At 47.7% G+C, this 20,670-nt stretch overlaps 1 protein-coding gene and 1 non-coding gene across 2 annotated transcripts; one reads left to right on the forward strand and one right to left on the reverse strand.

Annotated features, from left to right (window-relative positions):
- The first annotated feature begins 1,483 nt into the window (after positions 1 to 1,483).
- Positions 1,484 to 20,336, forward strand: Sars1 (seryl-tRNA synthetase 1). The gene is made up of 11 exons (XM_052179438.1): positions 1,484 to 1,706; positions 9,633 to 9,703; positions 11,083 to 11,163; positions 12,892 to 13,050; positions 13,913 to 14,056; positions 15,502 to 15,657; positions 17,440 to 17,661; positions 18,154 to 18,283; positions 18,549 to 18,706; positions 19,518 to 19,647; positions 19,928 to 20,336. The coding sequence occupies exons 1-11, from the start codon at positions 1,571 to 1,573 to the stop codon at positions 20,077 to 20,079; spliced, it is 1,539 nt and encodes a 512-aa protein (XP_052035398.1). The 5' UTR covers positions 1,484 to 1,570; the 3' UTR covers positions 20,080 to 20,336.
- On the reverse strand, positions 5,313 to 5,443 carry LOC127683866 (small nucleolar RNA SNORA70). The gene has a single exon (XR_007977653.1). It is a non-coding gene; the product is annotated as a small nucleolar RNA SNORA70 (small nucleolar RNA).
- Positions 20,337 to 20,670: the final 334 nt, after the last annotated feature.

Below are 20,670 nucleotides of genomic sequence, written 5' to 3' on the forward strand. Positions count from 1 at the left end.
ATGACAGTCTTCATGTGTTTTCTGCAAAGACTGCAGCTCTCCATCCTTAACATTTATCATTATAATTCCTTTTGGCTGCTTCCCATTTTCCAGCCTCTGGCTGCTAGGTACTTTTAGGAACAGGAGAAGACACAGGGGTAGAGCAGGTTTGCGAGTTCTGTGTCAGTTAATGTTTTCTAATCTGTGAGAGTGGAAGGTTTTTGGTTTGGTGGTATGTGTATTTTGTTTTTGAGACAGATTCTCACTATACAGCTCTGGCTGGCCTGGAACTCGGTATGTAGACCAGGCTGGCCTTGACTTTACAGAGCTCTCTTCCTCTGGTACGATAAAAGGCATCTAGTACTAAGGCTGACTAGGTTTGGGTTTTTTGAGACATGCTGGCCCTGAACTCATGCACCGGCTGCTGCCTCTCACAAGGCATGGAATCATGGACATTCACTAGCCGAGGGAGGTAGTTTCAAGCAAGGTCATCTCACTTTAAGAGTAACAGGAGTGTGAAGGCCAGGTTAGTTGGCACAGCCCTTTGATACCAGCACTCCCCAGGCAGAGGCAGGCATCTCTGTTTGAGGCCAGCCTGGTCTACACAGTGAGCTCCAGGACAGCCAGGCCTATAGAGTCTATGTCAACATACAAAACAAACAAACAAACAAAAAGAGTAACTTGAACGTGTTTATAGACTAACTTGAGAATACTCAAATGACGTGAACACAGAATAGTTTCAGTCGTAAATATAAGCTACAGCTTCTTTCAAAGGTCCATCAGATTTGAAGGAGAGGGTTTGTGAGAAGAGAGGTACACTCATCTCCTGGACCCATCCCCTGACACCCAGCCCTTCTTCCTCTGGCTTTAAACACAAAATTGTAACCAAAACTGCAGAAGACCTGAACAGGGCAAGTTCAGATTACTCTGCCTCCTAGTCTCCCTCAGTGTCTCTGTTTATTAAGTCCATCAGGGTCTCTAGCCTTGTTCTTTTATCTCAGGGGGCTTGGTAGGTTTGTTGGGGATAAAGAAAAAATAAAGGGTGAAATGGCACACACCTTTAATCCAAACATGTTGGAGGCTGGCCAGGTTTACATAGTTACTAGTCAGAGCTACACCACCGTGAGACCCTGTATAAACAAAAACGCCCTAGAGCTCGAGAATCTTAAGGGTAGGTAATTGGGTGAGTATGTAGTTGTGCTCTGGTATCACGACAGGAAAACTAGCATCTGCAAAGCGCACTGTCTTCTGGTCAGTTTCGGTCCACAGCGAGATACTCCCTTTAACAAGAGGAACCTGAGGCATTAACGATTCCCGGGGCGGGTGGGGTGGGGTGGCGATCAGAAGGCCTTCAGAAAGGAGTTCAGAAGAGAAACACCAGGCAGAAGGCTACGCCCTTTTTATTACACACCACTCCCTCCTGACTCCGCCTAACACTGCGGCTTCCGGCGAGCTCGGCAAGTCCCTCCATCCCCGGGGCAACCCCGCGCCTGCGCAGTGAGACCAGGTCAGCGCGCAGGCGCAGTGCGTCGCTCACCCGCCGCTTACTGCGGTAGAGTCCTCTCTTAGAGTTAACTCGTGAGGTAGAAGGATGGTGCTGGACCTGGATTTGTTTCGGGTGGATAAAGGAGGGGACCCAGCCCTCATTCGAGAGACACAGGAGAAGCGCTTCAAGGATCCGGGGCTGGTGGACCAGCTGGTGAAAGCAGACAGTGAGTGGCGACGATGTAAGTACCAGGAGCTCGCGGTATCCCTTGAATCCCTTGAATCCCTCATCGCTTCAGAGGCCACAGCTTACAGCTTTTGTCACATGCTCCCGGGACTGGATGGCTGTAACGCCACCTATCCGTAGAGCAAGCTGAGAACCGGGTTTGCCCCCCTTTCCCTCCAGCTCCCGCGGCCTGTGTCCCTCCCCACGCGTGCTCCGTGCTGACTGCCGCCCGTGCCTCAGGAAGAAGCAGAGCGCACGCGCAGGGAGAGCTGTCAGACCCTTGCAGAGCCACGAGCAAGCCAGAACTGGAGTTTTACTTGGGGGCGGGTTGGGAATTTCTTCCGTACGTTTTGGTCGTTCCCAGTGCTTTACTCATCTTTAGCAAACCCAGCGTATCTTCTCTGTTTTGATGGGATCAAAGGCTGCTCTCTCAGATTGATTTCTGCAGCACCTTAGAATTACTCCACCCCATTCAAACCATTTGGGGACTTTGGAGGTTACACATGGCTAAATGCAGTGACCCAGAAGCTTGGGATGGCTATTTCTCTAACCCTGTGGGCATCCCTTTAAGAATCAGCCTTTTCCGTGCTAGATCAGATAAGAGGGAGGGGTGCTGTAAGGCAAGAAAAGGCTTGTAAATACTGAGCATGGTTGTGACTTGTGGTCGCTTTCTGGAAAAGACGTTGGCAGAGAGTAGAAATGACCCAGCATCTTTCAATGAAATTAAAAGGAGCCCTGGAATCCTCTGCCTCCAAGTGTGCTGGAGTGATCACCTGGCAGACCGGATGTTGTCAATGGCATGTGACTCGTTTTGTCTGATGCAATAGGTCTGCAACCAGCTGAGAAAGAGCACGACACAGGCGATCGCGCCGTTCCGAGAGAGTCTCCCCACTCCCCCCAAAACAGGATTTCTTTCTCTCTGTAGCCCCGGCTAGCCCGGAGTTTGCTCTGTAGACCAGGCTGGCCTTGAACTCAGAGATCCACATGCCTCTGCCTCGGGAGTGCTTAGATCTAGGATGGGTGCCACCATATCCATCTGAGTGTTATGGTTTTATCTCTTGGGGACATTGATTTTACTGTTAAAAAGCTTCTTGGGTATCAAAAAATATTTGCTGAGCTGACAGTTGTGTACTCGTTTTGTGTTTCAGGTACTTTAATAGGGTAGTTTGTCAGGAATCTACACTTGAATCTAAAGTTTTGAATTGACCTAAACTGAACCCCCCTTTTTTGTTTAAGATAAAAAATATTTGGGGCTTACCTGTCTTTAATCCCAGCACTCTAGGGGGCAGAAACAGGTGGACCTCTGAGATTGAGACTAGTCTGGTCTACAAAGTTAGTTCCAGGCCAGCCAGGGCTACATAGTGAGATCTTCTCTTGGAAGGAAGAAAGAAAAAGAAAATATTCTGAGGTGGACTTGGCGTGGTGCCATTCCTGTATTATCCTAGCACAAGGTAGACTGAGGCAGGGGGCTGCATTTCAAGGCCAGCAGACCCTGCCTCAAAAACCAAACACAGGTGTTTTGAGCACCCTGCCTTGAATCATAATCAGGAATATCAAGATTTCTTTATCTAATCTGACTAATGTGGCTTTAAATATGTCAGTGGTGTCTTGTGTATAATATACACCTATAATAATATAATAGGAAATGTTGATCCTTACCTGAAGACATTATTGGTAGGTTTTTTAGGGATCAGTAGTATAGACAGGCGTTTAAGGACAACATATAAAAAGGTGAGCATTTGTTTTCAAGGTGAGGTCTGGCAATTAGTCAAAGCTAGTGTTGAGCTCAAGGGCCCTAAGTCGTCCTCTCTCAGCTGGGTGCGGATCTGTGCTTCCACACCTGGCCTTAAAGGTGGCAAGCACGAACTTTTGACAGTTATAAAAGGAGGACCAGAAGTTGGTAGAGAAACAGATACATGGGCCCTGAGTAAAACTGGAGAGGGGTAGATGGATAAAAATCTTTTTTTAAAGAAATGCATATAAAGGGGAAAGATTTTACATTTTTCAGACAGGGTCTCATGTAGTCCTTTTGGAGTGAGGCTGGCCTTAAACTGATTCTACTTCTTACGTCCCTTATTCTGGAATTTCAAGTGTGTACCACCACAATGGGCTTAAAGGTTGTGTGTGTGTGTGTGTGTGTGTGTGTGTGTTACAGTGTTTGAACCTAGGATTTAGTACATGCTAGATAAGTATTCTACCACTGAGTAATGCACAGTCCTACTCATGTGTGTATGTATGTATGTATGTATGTATGTATGTATGTATGTATTTGGAGCTAGGTTCTTGTTATGTTGCCTATTCTGTCTTTAAACTGGCAATCTTGCTCTGGTGTCCCGAGCAGCTGGGCATACACTCATACACAGCCACCCTTCCTTATCTTTTAAGTTTTATTTGAGACTGTCTCAACTCTTACTACAGTGCAGCCCCAGCTCCCCTCAGACTCAAGTGGTCCATTTTCCTCTATTTGGGGATCAAGGCCCCACACCCAGTTGCCAGTTTTAGAATCAGCAACACTTAATTCTATGCAACAATTATGTGTTTCAGTGAGCTGAACAGAAGGAGTTGGCTTTATAGATCCTAGCTGCAGAAAGTAGAATTAAAAGGCAAAAAGCAGATCAGTCGACTTAAGTTCCCCTGTACAATGGTAAGATAGAAACAGGAAACAGTTTCACTTTGCTGATATGGAACTTTAACATCGGCTGGATCCATTTTGATTTTTAATATGGTTTGTTGGAACTGGCTACAGGAGCATAGCCTAAAATGGTGACCTCCTGTAATTTTATTTTATTTTATTTATTTATTTATTTTGGTTTTTCAAGACAGGGTTTTGCTGTATCGCCCTGGCTGTCCTGGAACTCACTCTGTAGACCAAGCTGGCCTCGAACTCAGAAATCCAGCTGCCTCTGCCTCCCAAGTGCTGGGATTACAGGTGTGCACCACCACCGCCTGGCCCTCCTGTGATTTTTAAAGATCATGCACAGACAAGCACACATGTACAGATACACATAATATTCCAGGCCTTGGGAGCACACTTCATACTTGGTAAGAGTGTGACAAAGATTTGTCCTGTGTATGAAGATCTGTGTCTGGGGTTCTTCTAAAAAAAGATCATCATTATTGCTGGGCTGAGTATTAGATCCAGGGCCTCCGATAGGCCAGGCTGTGCCGTGCCCGCTGGTCTATGTTCCGAGAGCTCTGCTTGCTTTTTTTCTAAGAGGAGAAAAGACTGCATTTTGGTTTTCGATTGGATATGAGATTCATTAATGAACACGATTATTGGAGTGGACCGGCACAGGGGAAGCTGTCCTACTCCCGGGCTGTCATTATAAGGGACAGTCACTGGGGATAAGCTGCTTCTCAGCCACAGGGTCTGAAGATCCATCTGCAGTAACCTGATGAAACCTTACTTTGAGATGTTGATCTGGCAAACAGGAAACTTGAACTTGGCCCCATGTAGGGTTTCCATCATATGTGCCTTATCCTGCAAGATGGTGTCGTCGAACACAATGATCTGGCCAGTGTGAAGCTGGCCACTGTGTCCTGAAGCTTAACAGTACACTCTGCATACCTGTCTAGAATCTAGACTGGGGACATCGTGAGATCAGAGACAGGAATATCCATCAGATAATTCTATTTCTCTTAGAACAATCCAACAAATCAGACTGCATACACTCCCAAGGAGGATGCTGTCTGCAGCCGTTGCACACCAGGTCCCCATGGTGAAAGATATCTCATTGGCTTAATTGGCAGCAAATATTTTAAAAATATTTATCTCATGTGTATGTGCCTAAGTATATCCCACATACATGCAAGTCACAGGGTTGTGACTGCCCTGTGGGTGCTAGGAACTAAACCTGGGCAGTTCAGGAGCAGTGAGCCCTCTCTAAGTGCTGAGTGGTCCCTCCAGTCCTCTAGATACTTACTAACAAGCTTCCTAAGGAACCAAAGTGGCCGTGAACCTGTGATCTAACTGCCTCAGTCTCCCAAATAGCCAGGATCACAGGAGTCTCTGGCTGGTCATGGTGGATGGACTCTGACATGTTGTGTAACTGTTCTTTTACATCTTGAAGTTCATATTAGAGGATAAGGATGAGGATGAGGTCCTTACTGATTTCATTGTAGCTGAAATATGCAGCCAACCACAAGGATTCTGTTCTCTGGAATGTACTGTGCATCCTCAGCAGAGAATGAGATTTCTCCTTATTAATTGAAGACAGGCCCTGGCCAAATCTTTTTTCCCCCAACAATTAGAAGAGCTTTCAAACAGCTCTCCTTTTTAGCCCCTCTTAGTTTTCTGCAATGCTGATCTCCCCCTTGGGTTAGCAGGCTTAAGTCTTACATTACACTCATGTTTCAGAAAAACAGCAAAGGCTAGAGTGTAAGTCATAGACATAACACTGACTCCAAAAAAATGTAAATGGGACTGGAGCTAAAGAGGCCGGAAGTGCCTACCGTGGGGGAGCCTCTGGAGAAGGTCCCGCCTCTGTTACCTGGAGCTTGTGCACAGGCAGTGTGGAGCTGACTGGGGCTTTTCTGGGCAATCAGAAGCAGGCCATCTTTGCCAGTGTGTAATCAGAGGCAGGATGGAAGGTGTGACTGTCAGGCCACTTTACCCTCCTATATCACAGAGGACAAAGCGGTTACACCTAGATTTTTCTAAACACCTTGGTTTCCTCAATGTCTTCTATAAGCCTATTAAATACAAAAATTGTGTTTCGTGAATTAATCATATTAAGGTCCTCATTAATCCATACTCAAATTTGCTGAAATAGTTTACATCTTTTATTTCTTCTTTACAAGTCTTCAAAATCTAATTGTGTTTTACACAGTCTCATTTAGGCCTTACTACACTTGAAATGCTCAGTGGTGCCACACACATGCGTGCGCACACACATGCACACACACACACACACACACACACACACACACACGACATACCTCCCGGTTCTTCTTTGGCTCCCATCTTCATCCTTCACTCAACTGCAGGTGGCCTCCACTCTGCTCTCGCCTGTCATAGTCCTTGGACTGCCTTCCACCTCTGTGGCTTATCCTGTGTGTGTGTGTGTGTGTGTGTGTGTGTTGCCTCAGTTCATCCACCTCCTGTGCATCTGCTCCCAGGCATGACAGTGCCTCAGTGTTGACTGTTCTCCATACTGTCCCTCTTCTACAACAGGCTCTATAGATGGCCAGGCTGCCATACGTGTGTGTGTGTGTGTGTGTGTGTGTGTGTGTGTGTGTGTGCGCGCGCGCGCGCACATACACATTCAGGTCACAGGTTTTGGGTATCTCAGTCACTGTCCACTTTTTTGTGTGTTTTGTTTTTTGTTTGCTAGGTTTTTTGCTTGACTTGACTTGGTGTTTCTGAGAGTGGGTCTCTCTAGTCCTGGCTGTCCTGGAAATCACTTTGTAGATAGACTAGGCTGGCCTTAAATGCAGAGGGATTGGCCTGCCTCTGCCTCCCAAGTGGGGGGTTAAAGGAATGTACCACTATACCAGATCCCCCCCCCCCTCCTTTTGACAAGGTTTCTCTGTGTAGCCCTGGCTGTCTTGGAACTCCCTCTGTAGACCAGCCTAGCCTTGAATTCAAGAGATTGTCCTGTCTCTGCCTCCCAAGTGCTGGGATTAAAGATGTGCACTACCACTGTCTGGCTCTCCACTTATTTTTTGACATACCCTCTTTAAGTAAAACTGGACTGTTCAGTAAAATGGGGCTATCCTGGCTGGCCCACAAGCCCTAGGGATCCGAATTCAGGTGTTGCTTTCACAACAAACACTTTTGACAATGGAGTCATCTCTCTAGCTCCTGGATATCCACGTTTGTATAAATCTTAGCATTCATTTCTGTTGAGTGTGTATTCTAAGAGTGGAAATTGGACTGGTGATAGCATGTAGGTGCTGTAAAGCAGTTTTTTAAAATAGTTGTAAGGACCGGTGTTCTGTGAGCAATATGAAGGCTTGCCTTGAGCCCCAGCCACAGCCTCCCGAGTGTATGATTACAGGGACGACCGCTCCCAGACCTGTCTCCGTTTTGACTACAAATAGAGTTGGGCATGGTATTAGTCAGATTCCATTACCACGCCTAGTCATTGTTACTGATTGGTGGGGTTCCAGACCTTGTGCTATGGTGCAAGAAACAAAGATTGGAACAGAAGCAGCAAACTCATGATTTGCATATGGCTTGATTGTAATGTGCAGAATTGGAATTACTCGTTAACTTTAGCAAGACCACTGAATATAATAAACAGGTCAGCTCTGTTTGTATGTACAAATAGCAGTTGGGAAAGTATTATTACATAGTCCTGTAAGTGAACTTTAGGATAACTGGGCAGGCTTCAGAGATGTCTCTCCCAGGGAGCTCAGTGGTACTGCTCTGTGGTGATGTATAGAATATGGTGCTTTTGGTTTTGTTTTTTTTGTTGTTGTTGTTTTTGTTTTTTGGATTTGGTTTTTTCGAGACAGGGTTTCTCTGTATAGCTCTGGTTGTCCTGGAACTCACTCTGTAGACCAGGCTGGCCTTGAACTCAGAAATCTGCCTGCCTCTGCCTCCCAGAGTGCTGGGATTACAGGCGTGCACCACCACCGCCCGGCTAATATGGTGCCTTTTAAAACCAGTTTTATTGTATTATGTGTGCACATGCTCACGTGTCTGTGGGATGCTATGTGTGAATGCAGGTGCCCGTGGAGGCTGGAGGCGTTGGATCCCCTGGAGCTGGACTTAGGCAGTTGAGAGCTCTGTGGTGCATGCTGGGAACTGAGCTTGGGCCCTCTATAGAAGATGTATATGCTCTTAACATCTGTACTGCCTGTTTTTGTGTGTCAACTTGACACAGGCTGGAGTTACCACAGAGAAAGGAGCTTCAGTTGAGGAAGTGCCTCCATGAGATCCAGCTGTGGGGCATTTTCTCAATTAGTGATCAAGTGGGGAGGGCCCCTTGTGGATGGTACCATCCCTGGGCTGGTAGTCTTGAATTCTATAAGAGAGCAGACTGAGCAAACCAGAGGAAGCAAGCCAGTAAGTAAGAAACATCCCTCCATGGCCTCTGCATCAGCTCCTGCTTCCTGACCTGCTTGAGTTCCAGTCCTGAGTTCCTTTAGTGATGAGCAGCAATGTGGAAGTGTAAGCTCAATAAACCCTTTGCTCCCCAACTTGTTTCTGGGTCATGATGTTTGTGCAGGAATAGAAACTCTGACTAAGACAACCCTTGAGCCATCGCTCCAGCCCCAGATTCTGGTACTTCAGTTTCAACCCCAGCCTGGCCTTTTCCTTGTCACCAAATCCTGGGATCCCCAGCTGGAGTCAGTCTCTGTCCACTAACGCTAGGTCAGCACCGGGCCAGTCGACTTCTTGTGACTAACAGTTAACTGAGAAGACTCAGAGAAATGGAAGATCTTGGTGTGGTGGTGCTGGCCTTTAATCTCAACACTCAGAATGCAGAGGCAGACAAATTTCTGAATTTGAGGCCAACTTGGTCTACAGAGTGAGTTCCAAGACAGCCAGGGCTACACAGAGAAACCCTGTGTCAAAAAAAAAAACAAAAACAAAAAGATGGAAGAAGTCAAATATGGTGGCACCTGCCTGTAGTACCAGCACTTGGAGGCAGAGGCGGGAGAATTGTCAGCAAGATCTAGGCCAGCTAAAGCCATGTAGCAAAACTTTGTCTAAAAAAAGAAAGAAGGCCGCTCACCTCAGCTGTTCACCTTGTGGCAGTTAGGAAGCAAAGCTCGAGGAAAGATAAATATAACCTATCCCCCTGCCTTGGTGTGTGATGCAAGTGTGTGACCCCCATTAGGTTCCAGCTCCGAGAGGGTCTACCACCTTCAAATTCTATCAAACTGAAGACCAAGCCTTTCATACATTGCACAGCGCGTTTGCAGGAGGAACCATGGGTGGGGGTATGTCAATGATGTGTGCATTGCTGACATACGACTTTATCAATTTTAGGCAGATTTCGGGCAGACAACTTGAACAAACTAAAGAATTTATGCAGCAAAACTATTGGTGAGAAAATGAAGGTAAGAGAACTACCAGGCTTGAGAGCTCGAGCAGGGCTCTCCCATGTCTTAGCTAGAAGTGAAGATCTAACCCTGTGTCTAACATCTGTGATACTGACTTTCTTACCAGAGAGAAATTACTTTATTTATTATTTGGTTGGTTGGTTTAGTTTTCCAAGGTAGGGTCTCTCTCTGTAGCCCAGGCTGTCCTGGAACTCACTCTATCAGGCTGACCTTGAACTCAAAGACCTGCCTACCTCTGCCTCCCAGGTGCTGAGATTAAAGGTGTGTGCCACCCTTGCCTGGCTGAGAAATTATTTTAAAAAGAAAGGGCAGGAGGGAGGGCACCAAGTGGCACCACCGGTGACCTGTGGTAGCTTCATCTTTTGTTTCTAACAAGCCATCCCTTCTGCTGCTTTTCTGGGCCCAATCTGTATTGTCAGGAAGGCATCTCCCACCAGGCTGCAGGGATCTTTGTCTCTGTGTAGTCCTGCTCTGAAAGGAACACATACCTGCTGTCTGTATCGTGTTAGGCACTCTGCCAGTGAGCCTATTTCTGTAAAATATCTTATTATGTGAATACATGTATGTAGGAGTCCATGGAGACCGGAATGTGCTTCATTTATACAAAAACATAGGCATGAAGGATGTAGCACATTCTTCATGACCCCTTGCATCCTTTGACAGTATTTTGCTATACTTTTGATTATGAAAGTGGATATCAATAACCAGTTTTATTCCTACGGCACTCATGGTGATTAATCATGTACAGGTTAGAGATCCCTTAGTTATGAACCCTTTTGTGTCATATGTACCCCTGACTAAGTGGTGTTTAGATCCTCTTCACAGATGGGGCCGGCTATGGGTTTGACTGTGTCTCAGGATCAGAAGTGATCTGACTGACTAACAAGTAATAACACAGAAATCGGGGTGAGGGAAGGAGTCCTCCTGCACTTTATCATTTGCCTTGATTGGTTTGTTCCCTTTCCTTATCTCTGATCCATTTTTAACCCTTAGCCTATTGCTGGGGTTGTTCTTAGAGTGTTAACAGGATTTGTCCTCGGGGCCAGCTTTGATACCACATTGATTTGTTTTGTTTTGTTTTGTTTTGTTTTGTTTTGTTTTGTTTTTTGAGGCGTGGTCTTGCTATCTAGACACGGTCGCCTTGGACTGGCTCTGTGGACCAGGCTAGTCTTTATCTAACAATTCTCCTCCCTCTGCCTCCTAGATGTCTTGTGGTTTCTCTGGTGGTTCTATGTATGGCAATGTCTCCACGTGTTACAGCTTACTAAATACAATGCAGTGTCATGAGCTTATAGGATGTGTTAATTTGGCATGTCCGTAATAAAAAAATGTCAGAAATTGATCTTAATAAAATTTCCTTTTCTTTCTCCCTGCAGAAAAAAGAGCCAGTGGGAGATGACGAGTCCGTCCCAGAGGATGTGTTGAATTTTGATGACCTCACTGCAGACAAGTTAGCTGTAGGTTCCTCTCCTTTTCTAAGACGACTCTGTTCCTGTCGTAACCTCATTCCTGGACAGGAAGAGCTGGAGCTGTGCCCATGCAGCATGAAAGCCTCAATCCTGTGCTGGACTCTTCCCACGTGCTTCTGTTACTCTCTGTCCTGAGACTCCTTGGTCACAGGAGAGAGATGGAGGGGGACAGTGAAGGGAAGAGAAGAAAAGGCATGGCGCTAGTGGGCTTATGTTAGCTCCGTTTTCTGCTTTCTTTCACAAAGGTGGGGGATGTCTCAGTTTACCTCTAGTTAAGCAGTGGTTTCAGGGTAGTAATTTTCTGTGTTTGTCACCAAACTGTTCTTTGAAGTCCTTAGCACACTGCAAGAGTATAAACCAGAAATGCAAAGTTGCTGTGCGTGCAGGGCTGAGCTAGGGACTCATCCTCTGACTGGGCCCGGTAAGGGTTCCTCTGAGAAATTAGAGCACAGTTTGAAACATCTACAGTAAGGGATATAAGACAAGCTTAAGCTTAAGACAGGGTCTCTGGGTCCTCGTTAAGTTATTATCTTCCTGGAGAAATTTGAATGGGAATACATAATAGAGTGCTAAACTGGTTTAATCTAGAAAATAAGTTAAGGGAAAACATAGCACCCACCTCCTGGGCTCAGTATATATCCATATGAAGGGAAGGAAGGTCAGTCTACGTGTCTCTGCCCCAAAAGAAAAGGAAAATGCTCAAGGATTAAGGCAAGACTGTCTGCCCTGTTGAATCAACCTCTGTTCTTAAATGCATTCATTTTTAATGTTGGGTTCAGACCCGAGACAAGGGGCCGAGGTGCATATGGAACATACCAAAGGAGACCAGCCTTCGTGTTCTCCCAGCATCCCTCAGTCCCTGTCTGTTGCAGGCCATGGCTGGCATACCCCCTAAACTTCCGGCCTAGGGCCTGGGTTTCCCTCCTGCAGAAGCTCCTCCCTAGATAACGCAGACATTTTGGTCTCCCTCTTCCTCTCTCTGCATTTTCCCTGTCCCTATGGTTTTCTGTCTTTGTCTTCCCCCTCCCCCCTGTCTCCTTCATGGAGATTTCCCTAGGACCGGTGAACCTGCCAGAGAGCAGTTTCCCAATACACCTGGCCTTTCTGTACTTAAATTCAGCTTGAATTGGCTCATTTCACCAGCGTAGAATAATTTGCCATTTTGTACTTACTGTTATTTTGAGACAGGATCTCATAGAGCCCAGGCTGGTTTCAGACTCTGTAATTCAGGTTTACACTCCTGATTCCCCCACCCACTGAGTGCTGGGATTACTAGTGTGTGCATTGTTTTGGAGACTGTATCACTGCGCAGCACAGGTTGTCCTGGATTTATAATTCTCCTAGTTGTTAGAATCAGCAGTTTTACAGGGTACCATTCTTCTACTTTTGTTTGTTTGGGGTTTTTTTGTTTTGTTTTGTTTTTGCTTTTGCTTTTTGTTTTTTCAAGACAGGGTTTCTCTGTGTAGCCCTATCTGGCTAGCCTGGAGCTCACTTTGTAGACCATGCTGGCCTCAAACTCAGAGATCTGCCATCTTGCTTCCTTGTCCGATTTTTAAATGTTCTCATGGGTAGAGTGCTTGTCCAGCATATCCCAGGTCCCAACTATGATGCCTCATACACTGCCCCTCCAGTAAAACAATGAGCTGTCACTAGTGGGCAGCAGTTCAGACATTAATAATTTATGGTGACCCGCCCTCGGGGTTTGTTCTTCTGCAGGCCCTGAAAGTCTCACAAATTAAAAAAGTCCGACTCCTCATTGATGAAGCCATCCAGAAGTGTGATGGGGAGCGGATAAAGCTGGAAGCAGAGCGATTTGAGAACCTCCGAGAGATTGGAAACCTTCTGCACCCCTCTGTGCCCATTAGTAACGATGAGGTAGGTGGGGCCGGCCCATGCAGGGGCTTCCCTCCCTGACTGCCAGGCAGTGTGGGAGGAAAGACGAGGGCTGGCGCTCTGTCAGAAGAGCCTGCCTTTGTGTGTTCCCTCTGTCCACCAATTGAGCATAGCAGGAGTCAGATCCCTGCCCGATTGGGAAGTGGCAGAGACAGCAGGTAGGAGGAGACTCCCGGCCCAGAGGCCCAGAAATCTCTTCTAAATGGGGCTGCTGTCCTCCATGGCCTGTTGCCCCTGGTAGCAGTAAGTCCTGTGAGAGGGATCTGTTAAATCAACCTAACCCCTCACCCACACCCCACTGGGACGCTGCAGGTTGAAGGGAAATCTGCATGATAAAAGTTCCCTCAGAGCCCAGCCTTTGTTCCCAGACACCCCGGCAGAGGCAGAGCCCATCTGTGCCTCTCTCATTCATTCCCCTGTGAACACTGAACTCACTGCCGCCTGGGGTATGCTGGGATACAGGGAGGAGGCCTTGGAGCCTGAGCAGAGCGAGGTCAGGGCCTGGAGCCCACCCTCATGTGGCTCAGACCCATGAGAGCCCACAAAGAAAAAGTCCTGCATTCTCCTCCGTACCCCCGGTGATGCCAGTTGTCAGAGGCGGCTTCTTGGGCGGGGTTTTTGGAAAGTCATTTGAAAGGGTAAAGAGAGAATATACTGTAGGTCTCTGAGCAAAGCAGGATTCCAAGTTTGCTGACTGGCACTGCTTCTGTAACTTGTAGTCTGTTGGGTAGCAAATCCCCTTCCTCACTGGTCCATGAGACCTGAAGCTGGCGCTTGCTTTAATGGATGCACTCAAAGGCTCTGCTGTTCTTTGCTGTATGTCCCTTCTCCACTGTTTCCTCAGGATGCAGACAACAAAGTAGAGCGTATTTGGGGTGATTGTACGGTCAGAAAGAAGTATTCCCACGTGGACCTGGTGGTGATGGTGGATGGCTTTGAAGGCGAAAAGGGAGCCATTGTGGCTGGTAGTCGGGGGTACTTCCTGAAGGTAAGAGTCAGGAACCAGTAGAGGATACAGAAGGAACGATAAATAAGTAAATAAATAAATAAACACACACACACACACACACACACACACACACACGGAACGATAAATAATGAATGAATGAACGCTGGGAAGCATGCTCGTACTTGAAGAGCCTCACAGATCTCTCCCTGAACCCGATGCCTTCTTGTGAACGCGAGGCAATTAGACACAATTCTCTTTCTGCAGCAAGAGAGTGCTTACCCGGATTCCATAGAACAAAAGCCACTCAGTGATCCTTCATAATGAATATGTTTTGCCGACTGAATCAGAACAGTCTCTGCCTTTGAGGAGCTCAGTGTAATTGGACAGTCAGACAAGTAACAAAGACTCGGAACCCAGTGTGATAAGCCTGTGGTCTGAGGCAACCCAGCATGCTTTGAGCCGTGCGTGGTGGGTGTAGACAGCTGGCACAGATTAACTGGGGCAGAGGGCATGTGAATTCAGGAATACTTCCAAAAGGAAATGGCAAAATAATTTTGGAAATGTTGCACACTTAAACATTGTACATTTACAAATGAGTCTGGTGTTTAAGAATTAACAGAAAAGAAAACACCCATCCATGTACCGTGGATGGACGCTGTACTTTAGTCTCTCTTCATGGGGTTGGGGTGGAGGTGAGGGGACTTTGAGACAAGGGCTCACTAAATACCCAGGCTGGCTTCGGGTCCACAGCAGCACTACCTCAGCCTCCCAGGTGCTGAGGTGACTAACGTGGGTCACTCCCACCAGCTACTTGAATCTCTTAAACATGGTGTCCCGATGATGTGCTGTTGGCCTGGGATGGTAGGAATCTCCTGGGTACTCTGTTTTGATTTTGGCCTGGTTATCTGTGATTGCATGAGTAGAAGTGAGCTGGAGAGGTCCATATTCATCAGGACAGCTCCAAATAACAGTCCATAGCCATTGCCATAGCAGTAAGGAGGCCGAACTGTGATGCACGCAGCTTAGGAAAGGAACAAAGCCCATAAACTGTCCTCCGGAGAGGCGCAACAGTAAATTTTCCACCATCGTACCGATGCCATCCCAGCATTAAGAGAAATTTATGACAGTGAGGTGAGGAAATGTTCTTTCCTGAAGCCAAATAGTACCCAAAACTGAATTATATATAAACACCTCAAAACAAGACATAATTGTGAACATAATTATATTGATTATCCTCTTCATACCTGATATCAAGTTGTAAAAAAGAAAACAACCCTGCAAGTTGGTCTCTTAGATTGAGTTCAATTAAATTGTAAATGTTTTCATACAAGAGTTTTTAATGGACCAACTAAATAAGACACCGCTTTAAAACCAGGATCTCAGGCTACTGTGGCAGTTTGGTTCATCGACCTGCCAGTGCCTGTTGGTTCTAACTACTGGACTGGTGACAAGACTCAGTTCCATTTGCTGTGTCTGGTCCTTAGGGGGTCCTGGTGTTCCTGGAGCAGGCCCTTATCCAGTACGCACTGCGCACCTTGGGAAGTCGGGGCTACACTCCAATCTACACCCCCTTCTTCATGAGGAAAGAGGTCATGCAGGAAGTGGCCCAGCTCAGCCAGTTTGATGAAGAACTTTATAAGGTAAGCAGTGTGGCTGCAAGGCTCAACAGTGACACGACCTGTCCTCCACACAGCTCCCTGCTGTGGTAGGATGGACGGTTCATTGTTCCTTTACAACCAAGGAAGCAAGCTTGCTAAACTTTGCTTTCCTTTTCTTTACCGTCAGGCTGACCATGAGCTGTGAGTGGGTGGGACTGGCTCCTGAACCTCCTTCTCAGTGTACTGAGAAGTAGAGTTAGGGTATGCTACCATGTCTAACACAACAGAAATGTGTTTTCTTACCGTTCTGGAGCCCAGTGTCCAAGAGTAACATGTTGATTTCCTCTGACGCTTCTGTCCTTGGCTTGCACTGTGCTCCTGTATTGTTTTCTGTGTACTTCTGATCACAAATCCTTGTTTGTTTGGGGGTTTTGTTGTCTCTCTGTTTGCTGTACAGTACAGTTAAGGCAGGGGATTGAACCCTGGGCTTCTCGAGGCAAGTACCCTACTACCAAGTTATAGCCCCACCCCTTGTTTTTGTTTTGATACAGTCTTAGTAAGTTGTCCAGGCTAGCCTTGAATTTACCTTAGCCTCCTGAGCAGAAAGGATTACAGGTCTACACACACACACACACACACACACACACACACACACACACACACACACACACACACACACACACGGGGGGGGGGGGGGGGGGGATGAGAGGATGAGAATTGGAGTTACCCGGATGTGCCACTATGCCCTGTTGCAAGTTGGCTGGGCAGTCTTGCTGCCCGCGCAGTCCTGGCTGGCCTCCCTCATTTATGATTCCCTGCTCTGTCCAGAGTTCAGGGATTAGGCTGTAAGCCACCACACCTAGCTGCCGGCAGAGTTGTCTGGCTTTCTTTTATGTTTGGGTGTTTTTTGTTTGTTTTGTTTTTGTTTTGATTGATACACTTTACAGTTCTTTGACGGGGGTGGGGTGGGGGTGGGGGGAAGGCTTGTACATGCCCTGGCGTGAAAGGACAGTGGGTAATTTTCTCCGTCCACGCTGGCCCTGAGGGTTCTACTCAGGTTATCAGGCATGGTAGCAGGTTTTTAATGTTAATTTCAATACTAAAAGCCACATGTGGTTTGTACCTACCATGTTAGTGTAGAACAGAACACCTTTTGACCTCCCCCTAGAAGCCTGTGTAACATATTTAAGTTGAGCAGTCTATCACCAGGAGCATAGAAGAGAAGCCCCTTTACTGGCTACAAATACGGACTGATGCCCCAGTCCACTTCCCGAGACTTCCAGGCTTTACTGCAGACTAGAAACCTCCATCCTTGTGCCTTCTGCTTGAACCTGGAACAACCAGATGGTTCAAGTTGAATTTCAGGATGTTTTTCTGATCAGCTGACTGACATCCACAGCTTTGGTGTGCCTGGCACTCTGAGTTGGTCTCTGTTCGTTGGCAGGACTTACAAATATTTGTTGGGTGTATAAGATGGTGTTCATCTGCCAGCATCGGCCATTTAATAATATCGGTCTGTGTTCAGTAAGGTTTTAGGCTCTTCATATGCATGTGTGTGTTTTTATGAATGTTGGATTTTTTTTGTTTTGTTTTGTGTGTTTGTGTCAGGGTATTTTGGCCAGTGCTCTACCCAAGCTCACCTCAGACTCAAGGTCCTTATGGTTCAGATTCCTGAGTGCTGGGATTTTTTGTTTTTTTAACTCTAGCTGGGACTGCTCTTTAGACAGAGCTGTGGCCTCCTTGTTTTAGTATTCATGCCAGGCATCGCTTTACCTTTCCTGTGGCTTCGTACACAGCCTTCCCTCTCATGTATCCCTCCTGCAGGTGATCGGCAAAGGCAGCGAGAAGTCAGATGACAGCTCCTATGACGAGAAATACCTGATCGCCACCTCAGAGCAGCCCATCGCCGCTCTGCACCGGGACGAGTGGCTGCGGCCGGAGGATCTGCCCATCAAGTATGCAGGCCTCTCCACCTGCTTCCGGCAGGAAGTGGGCTCGCATGGCCGGGACACCCGTGGCATCTTTCGAGTGCATCAGTTTGAGAAGGTGAGTAGACGGGAGTGGGAGTCAGTGCTCTGTGCTTCCCTATCAGACCATCCGGGAGGAGTGTGATCTGCCTTCCCACTGGCCACAGCCTTTCCATGCATTGCGGATTTCTGGGTGGGGAAGAGCCTAGAGAACGCATGCAGTGTTTTGTGCACAGATTAGAGCAAGGCTTCCTAAATCTCCTCTGCCACTTCCACCACTTACCAGCTGGGTGACCTCTATAGAGAGCAGGTGGTGGTAGCTGCCTCCTGAGGCTGCCGAACCCCTAGCTGGTTAGGTTCGTGTGTGTGTCGGGCACTTAGTGCAGTGGCTGGCACAAGGTGGTAATGCTCTGTAGACTCCAATGTCCTATTACAGTCCAGTTGAGACCTGATTTCCTGGGACCCAGCCTGTCCTATCCCAGGGGCTCACGGCTAGAGCGTGTCCACTTGAGTCCTCTGTTTTATTGGCCCTCACTGCTGTCCTGTCTCCTTGGCGCCCACCCCCCTGCAGATTGAACAGTTTGTGTACTCATCGCCCCATGACAATAAGTCCTGGGAGATGTTTGACGAGATGATTGCCACTGCAGAAGAGTTCTATCAGTCTCTGGGGATCCCTTACCACATTGTGAATATCGTCTCAGGTACGGAACCCCTCATCTCTTCCTTCTCCCTTTTCTGCATCTCGCAGATCACTTTGCCAGCTGAGGCATCACACAAAGAGATAGCTCTCAGTTCAAGTCATTACCCACTTTCATTAAAATATCACACCCTTCTCCCCTGGGGCATTTGCTGATGAGATCTGAATCCCTTCTGGGGATTCCATGTGATGTGCAGGGTTCTTCAGGCTTGCTGCAGAGGGCCTCCTGAAACCCGGCCGCCCTTCCTGAATCTAGGGGTTTCTTACAGGCTCCTTGAATCACGCTGCCAGCAAGAAGCTCGACCTGGAGGCCTGGTTCCCAGGCTCGGGTGCCTTCCGTGAGTTGGTTTCCTGTTCTAATTGCACGGATTACCAGGCTCGCCGGCTCCGAATCCGATATGGGCAGACCAAGAAGATGATGGACAAGGTAGTAAGCCCCCCAGGGAAGTAGGCAGCAGGGCCTTCTACACAGGGCACATTTTTTCTGTTTTTAATTCCTGGGAGTGTATGTTTCTAGCATCATGAGAAAACCAGCTCAGTCTAGATCCAAAAGACACTAGAAATAACTTCTGCTGAGTCAGGACTGGGTTCTTTTAGACAGAAACCTGAGCCTAGCCCTATTCTACCCAGTAATTCAAGCTTTTCTCTCTTTGGCTTTGTTTTCCTTAACTCCAGAGAAAGAATAATCTCCGTTTCTCTACACAGAACAAGTTGGAGGCAATGTCTTCCCTCTTTTCGCCCAAGAAGGTCAGGTTGTAAGCTCCTCTCTTAAACCCAGTCTCCAGAACTGGGTGTGGTGGCGCATGCCCTTAATCTCAGCGCTCAAGAAGCTTAGGCAGGCTCTGTATGTTTGAAGCCAGCCTGATCTATCTAGTGTGTTCCAGGACAGCCAGAACTATACAGAGACTTTGTCTCAAAGAAACAAAAATGACCCAGTCTTCAGACCCTGATCTGTCCCAAGTTGGGTTTGGCATGGGTTAAAAGAAGGGCCACATCAGTGGTTTCTTCTTCCCCCACATCCTCTGAAAATACCTAACCTCCTATTTGTCACGCATGCAAACATGAAGACTCTCCTAGGGTACCTTAGAGGCAGTAAAAACGTCGAGGCTTCCAGGTTGGAAATGGGTTCAAGCCGCCCTTTGGATTGGGGAACTTGGGCCGAGTGGATGGTTCCGGGTCATCAGGAAGAGCCGCTGAGGGATGACATTAATTTTCCCTTTGGAACCTGCCCTTCCCAGGTCGAATTTGTCCATATGCTTAATGCCACAATGTGTGCTACCACCCGGACCATCTGCGCCATCCTGGAGAACTACCAGACAGAGAAGGGCATCGTTGTGCCAGAGAAGCTGAGGGAGTTCATGCCGCCAGGTACCGTCTTCCATCTTCACACCTTCTGAGGGGGCCCTTTGAAATCTGTACCCCATTTTCCTACAGTCTGCATAATTCTGTCCTCCCCATGTTGCTGGTAGCGTAATGTGGGTGTCAGTGTCATATGCAGATCCTAACTTCAGAGCAGAGATGAGCACAGCAGCCCCTCTCGCCTCACGTGGCTACCCCTTCATTGGAAGGCTGTTGTCTAAATTCTCCACTGCTAGTCTCTGAGCTTTGACAGAAGTCACAGGTCACTCAGCAGCCTCTTCCCTCCCAGGACTCCAAGAACTGATCCCATTCGTGAAGCCTGCACCTATCGACCAGGAGCCGTCGAAGAAGCAGAAGAAGCAGCATGAAGGCAGCAAAAAGAAAGCGAAAGAGGTCACCCTGGAGAACCAGCTGCAGAACATGGAGGTCACCGAGGCCTGAGCACTGCCTCCTCCCGTTTGCCAGACTTACTGCCCGCTGGGATCCCAGGCCTGCCCAGCGGAGAGGCCGAGTACCACTCCTACCTTGTCCCATTTGACTGCACAGCAGCTGGGAGCCATCTGCCGTGTCCCGAGCAGGTGTTCCTTCTCCTCGCAGGGGCCAAGGGTCTCTTCACTGGTGACTGTGAAGCCGCGCAATAAAGCATCCCTGGGGAGGGCACAGGGCGTCCCCAGTCTCCTCCCTAGGCTCGAACCTTGTCTCTGCCGTTCTCCTGGGCCTGAACTGCTCCCCCAATAAGGCTCCCTTGAGAGTGAGACAGAGCCCTTCAGCCAAGGTGTCAGTGAAGAGAGGGTGTATTTAGTAACGGCTTTTAGAAAACCTGGGGTTGTAACACAAATTATCAGGACAAGGATTGGGATCCTCTGTAAATTTATTCCTGCCTAAAGGCGGTGAAGCTTGGGGAGCAGTGTGATAGGGAAGCCCGCCAGCTCGCTCCTTCCCTAGGAAGGCTTCTCGCTCGCAAAGAGAGGCTGATTGTGGCAGCTGACACTCCCAACACGAGAGCCCCTAGGCTCAAAAGCACGAGCTTTG

Source organism: Apodemus sylvaticus, chromosome 4 (genome assembly GCF_947179515.1).
Source record: "Apodemus sylvaticus chromosome 4, mApoSyl1.1, whole genome shotgun sequence".
In the NCBI taxonomy this organism is placed as follows: Eukaryota; Metazoa; Chordata; class Mammalia; order Rodentia; family Muridae; genus Apodemus; species Apodemus sylvaticus.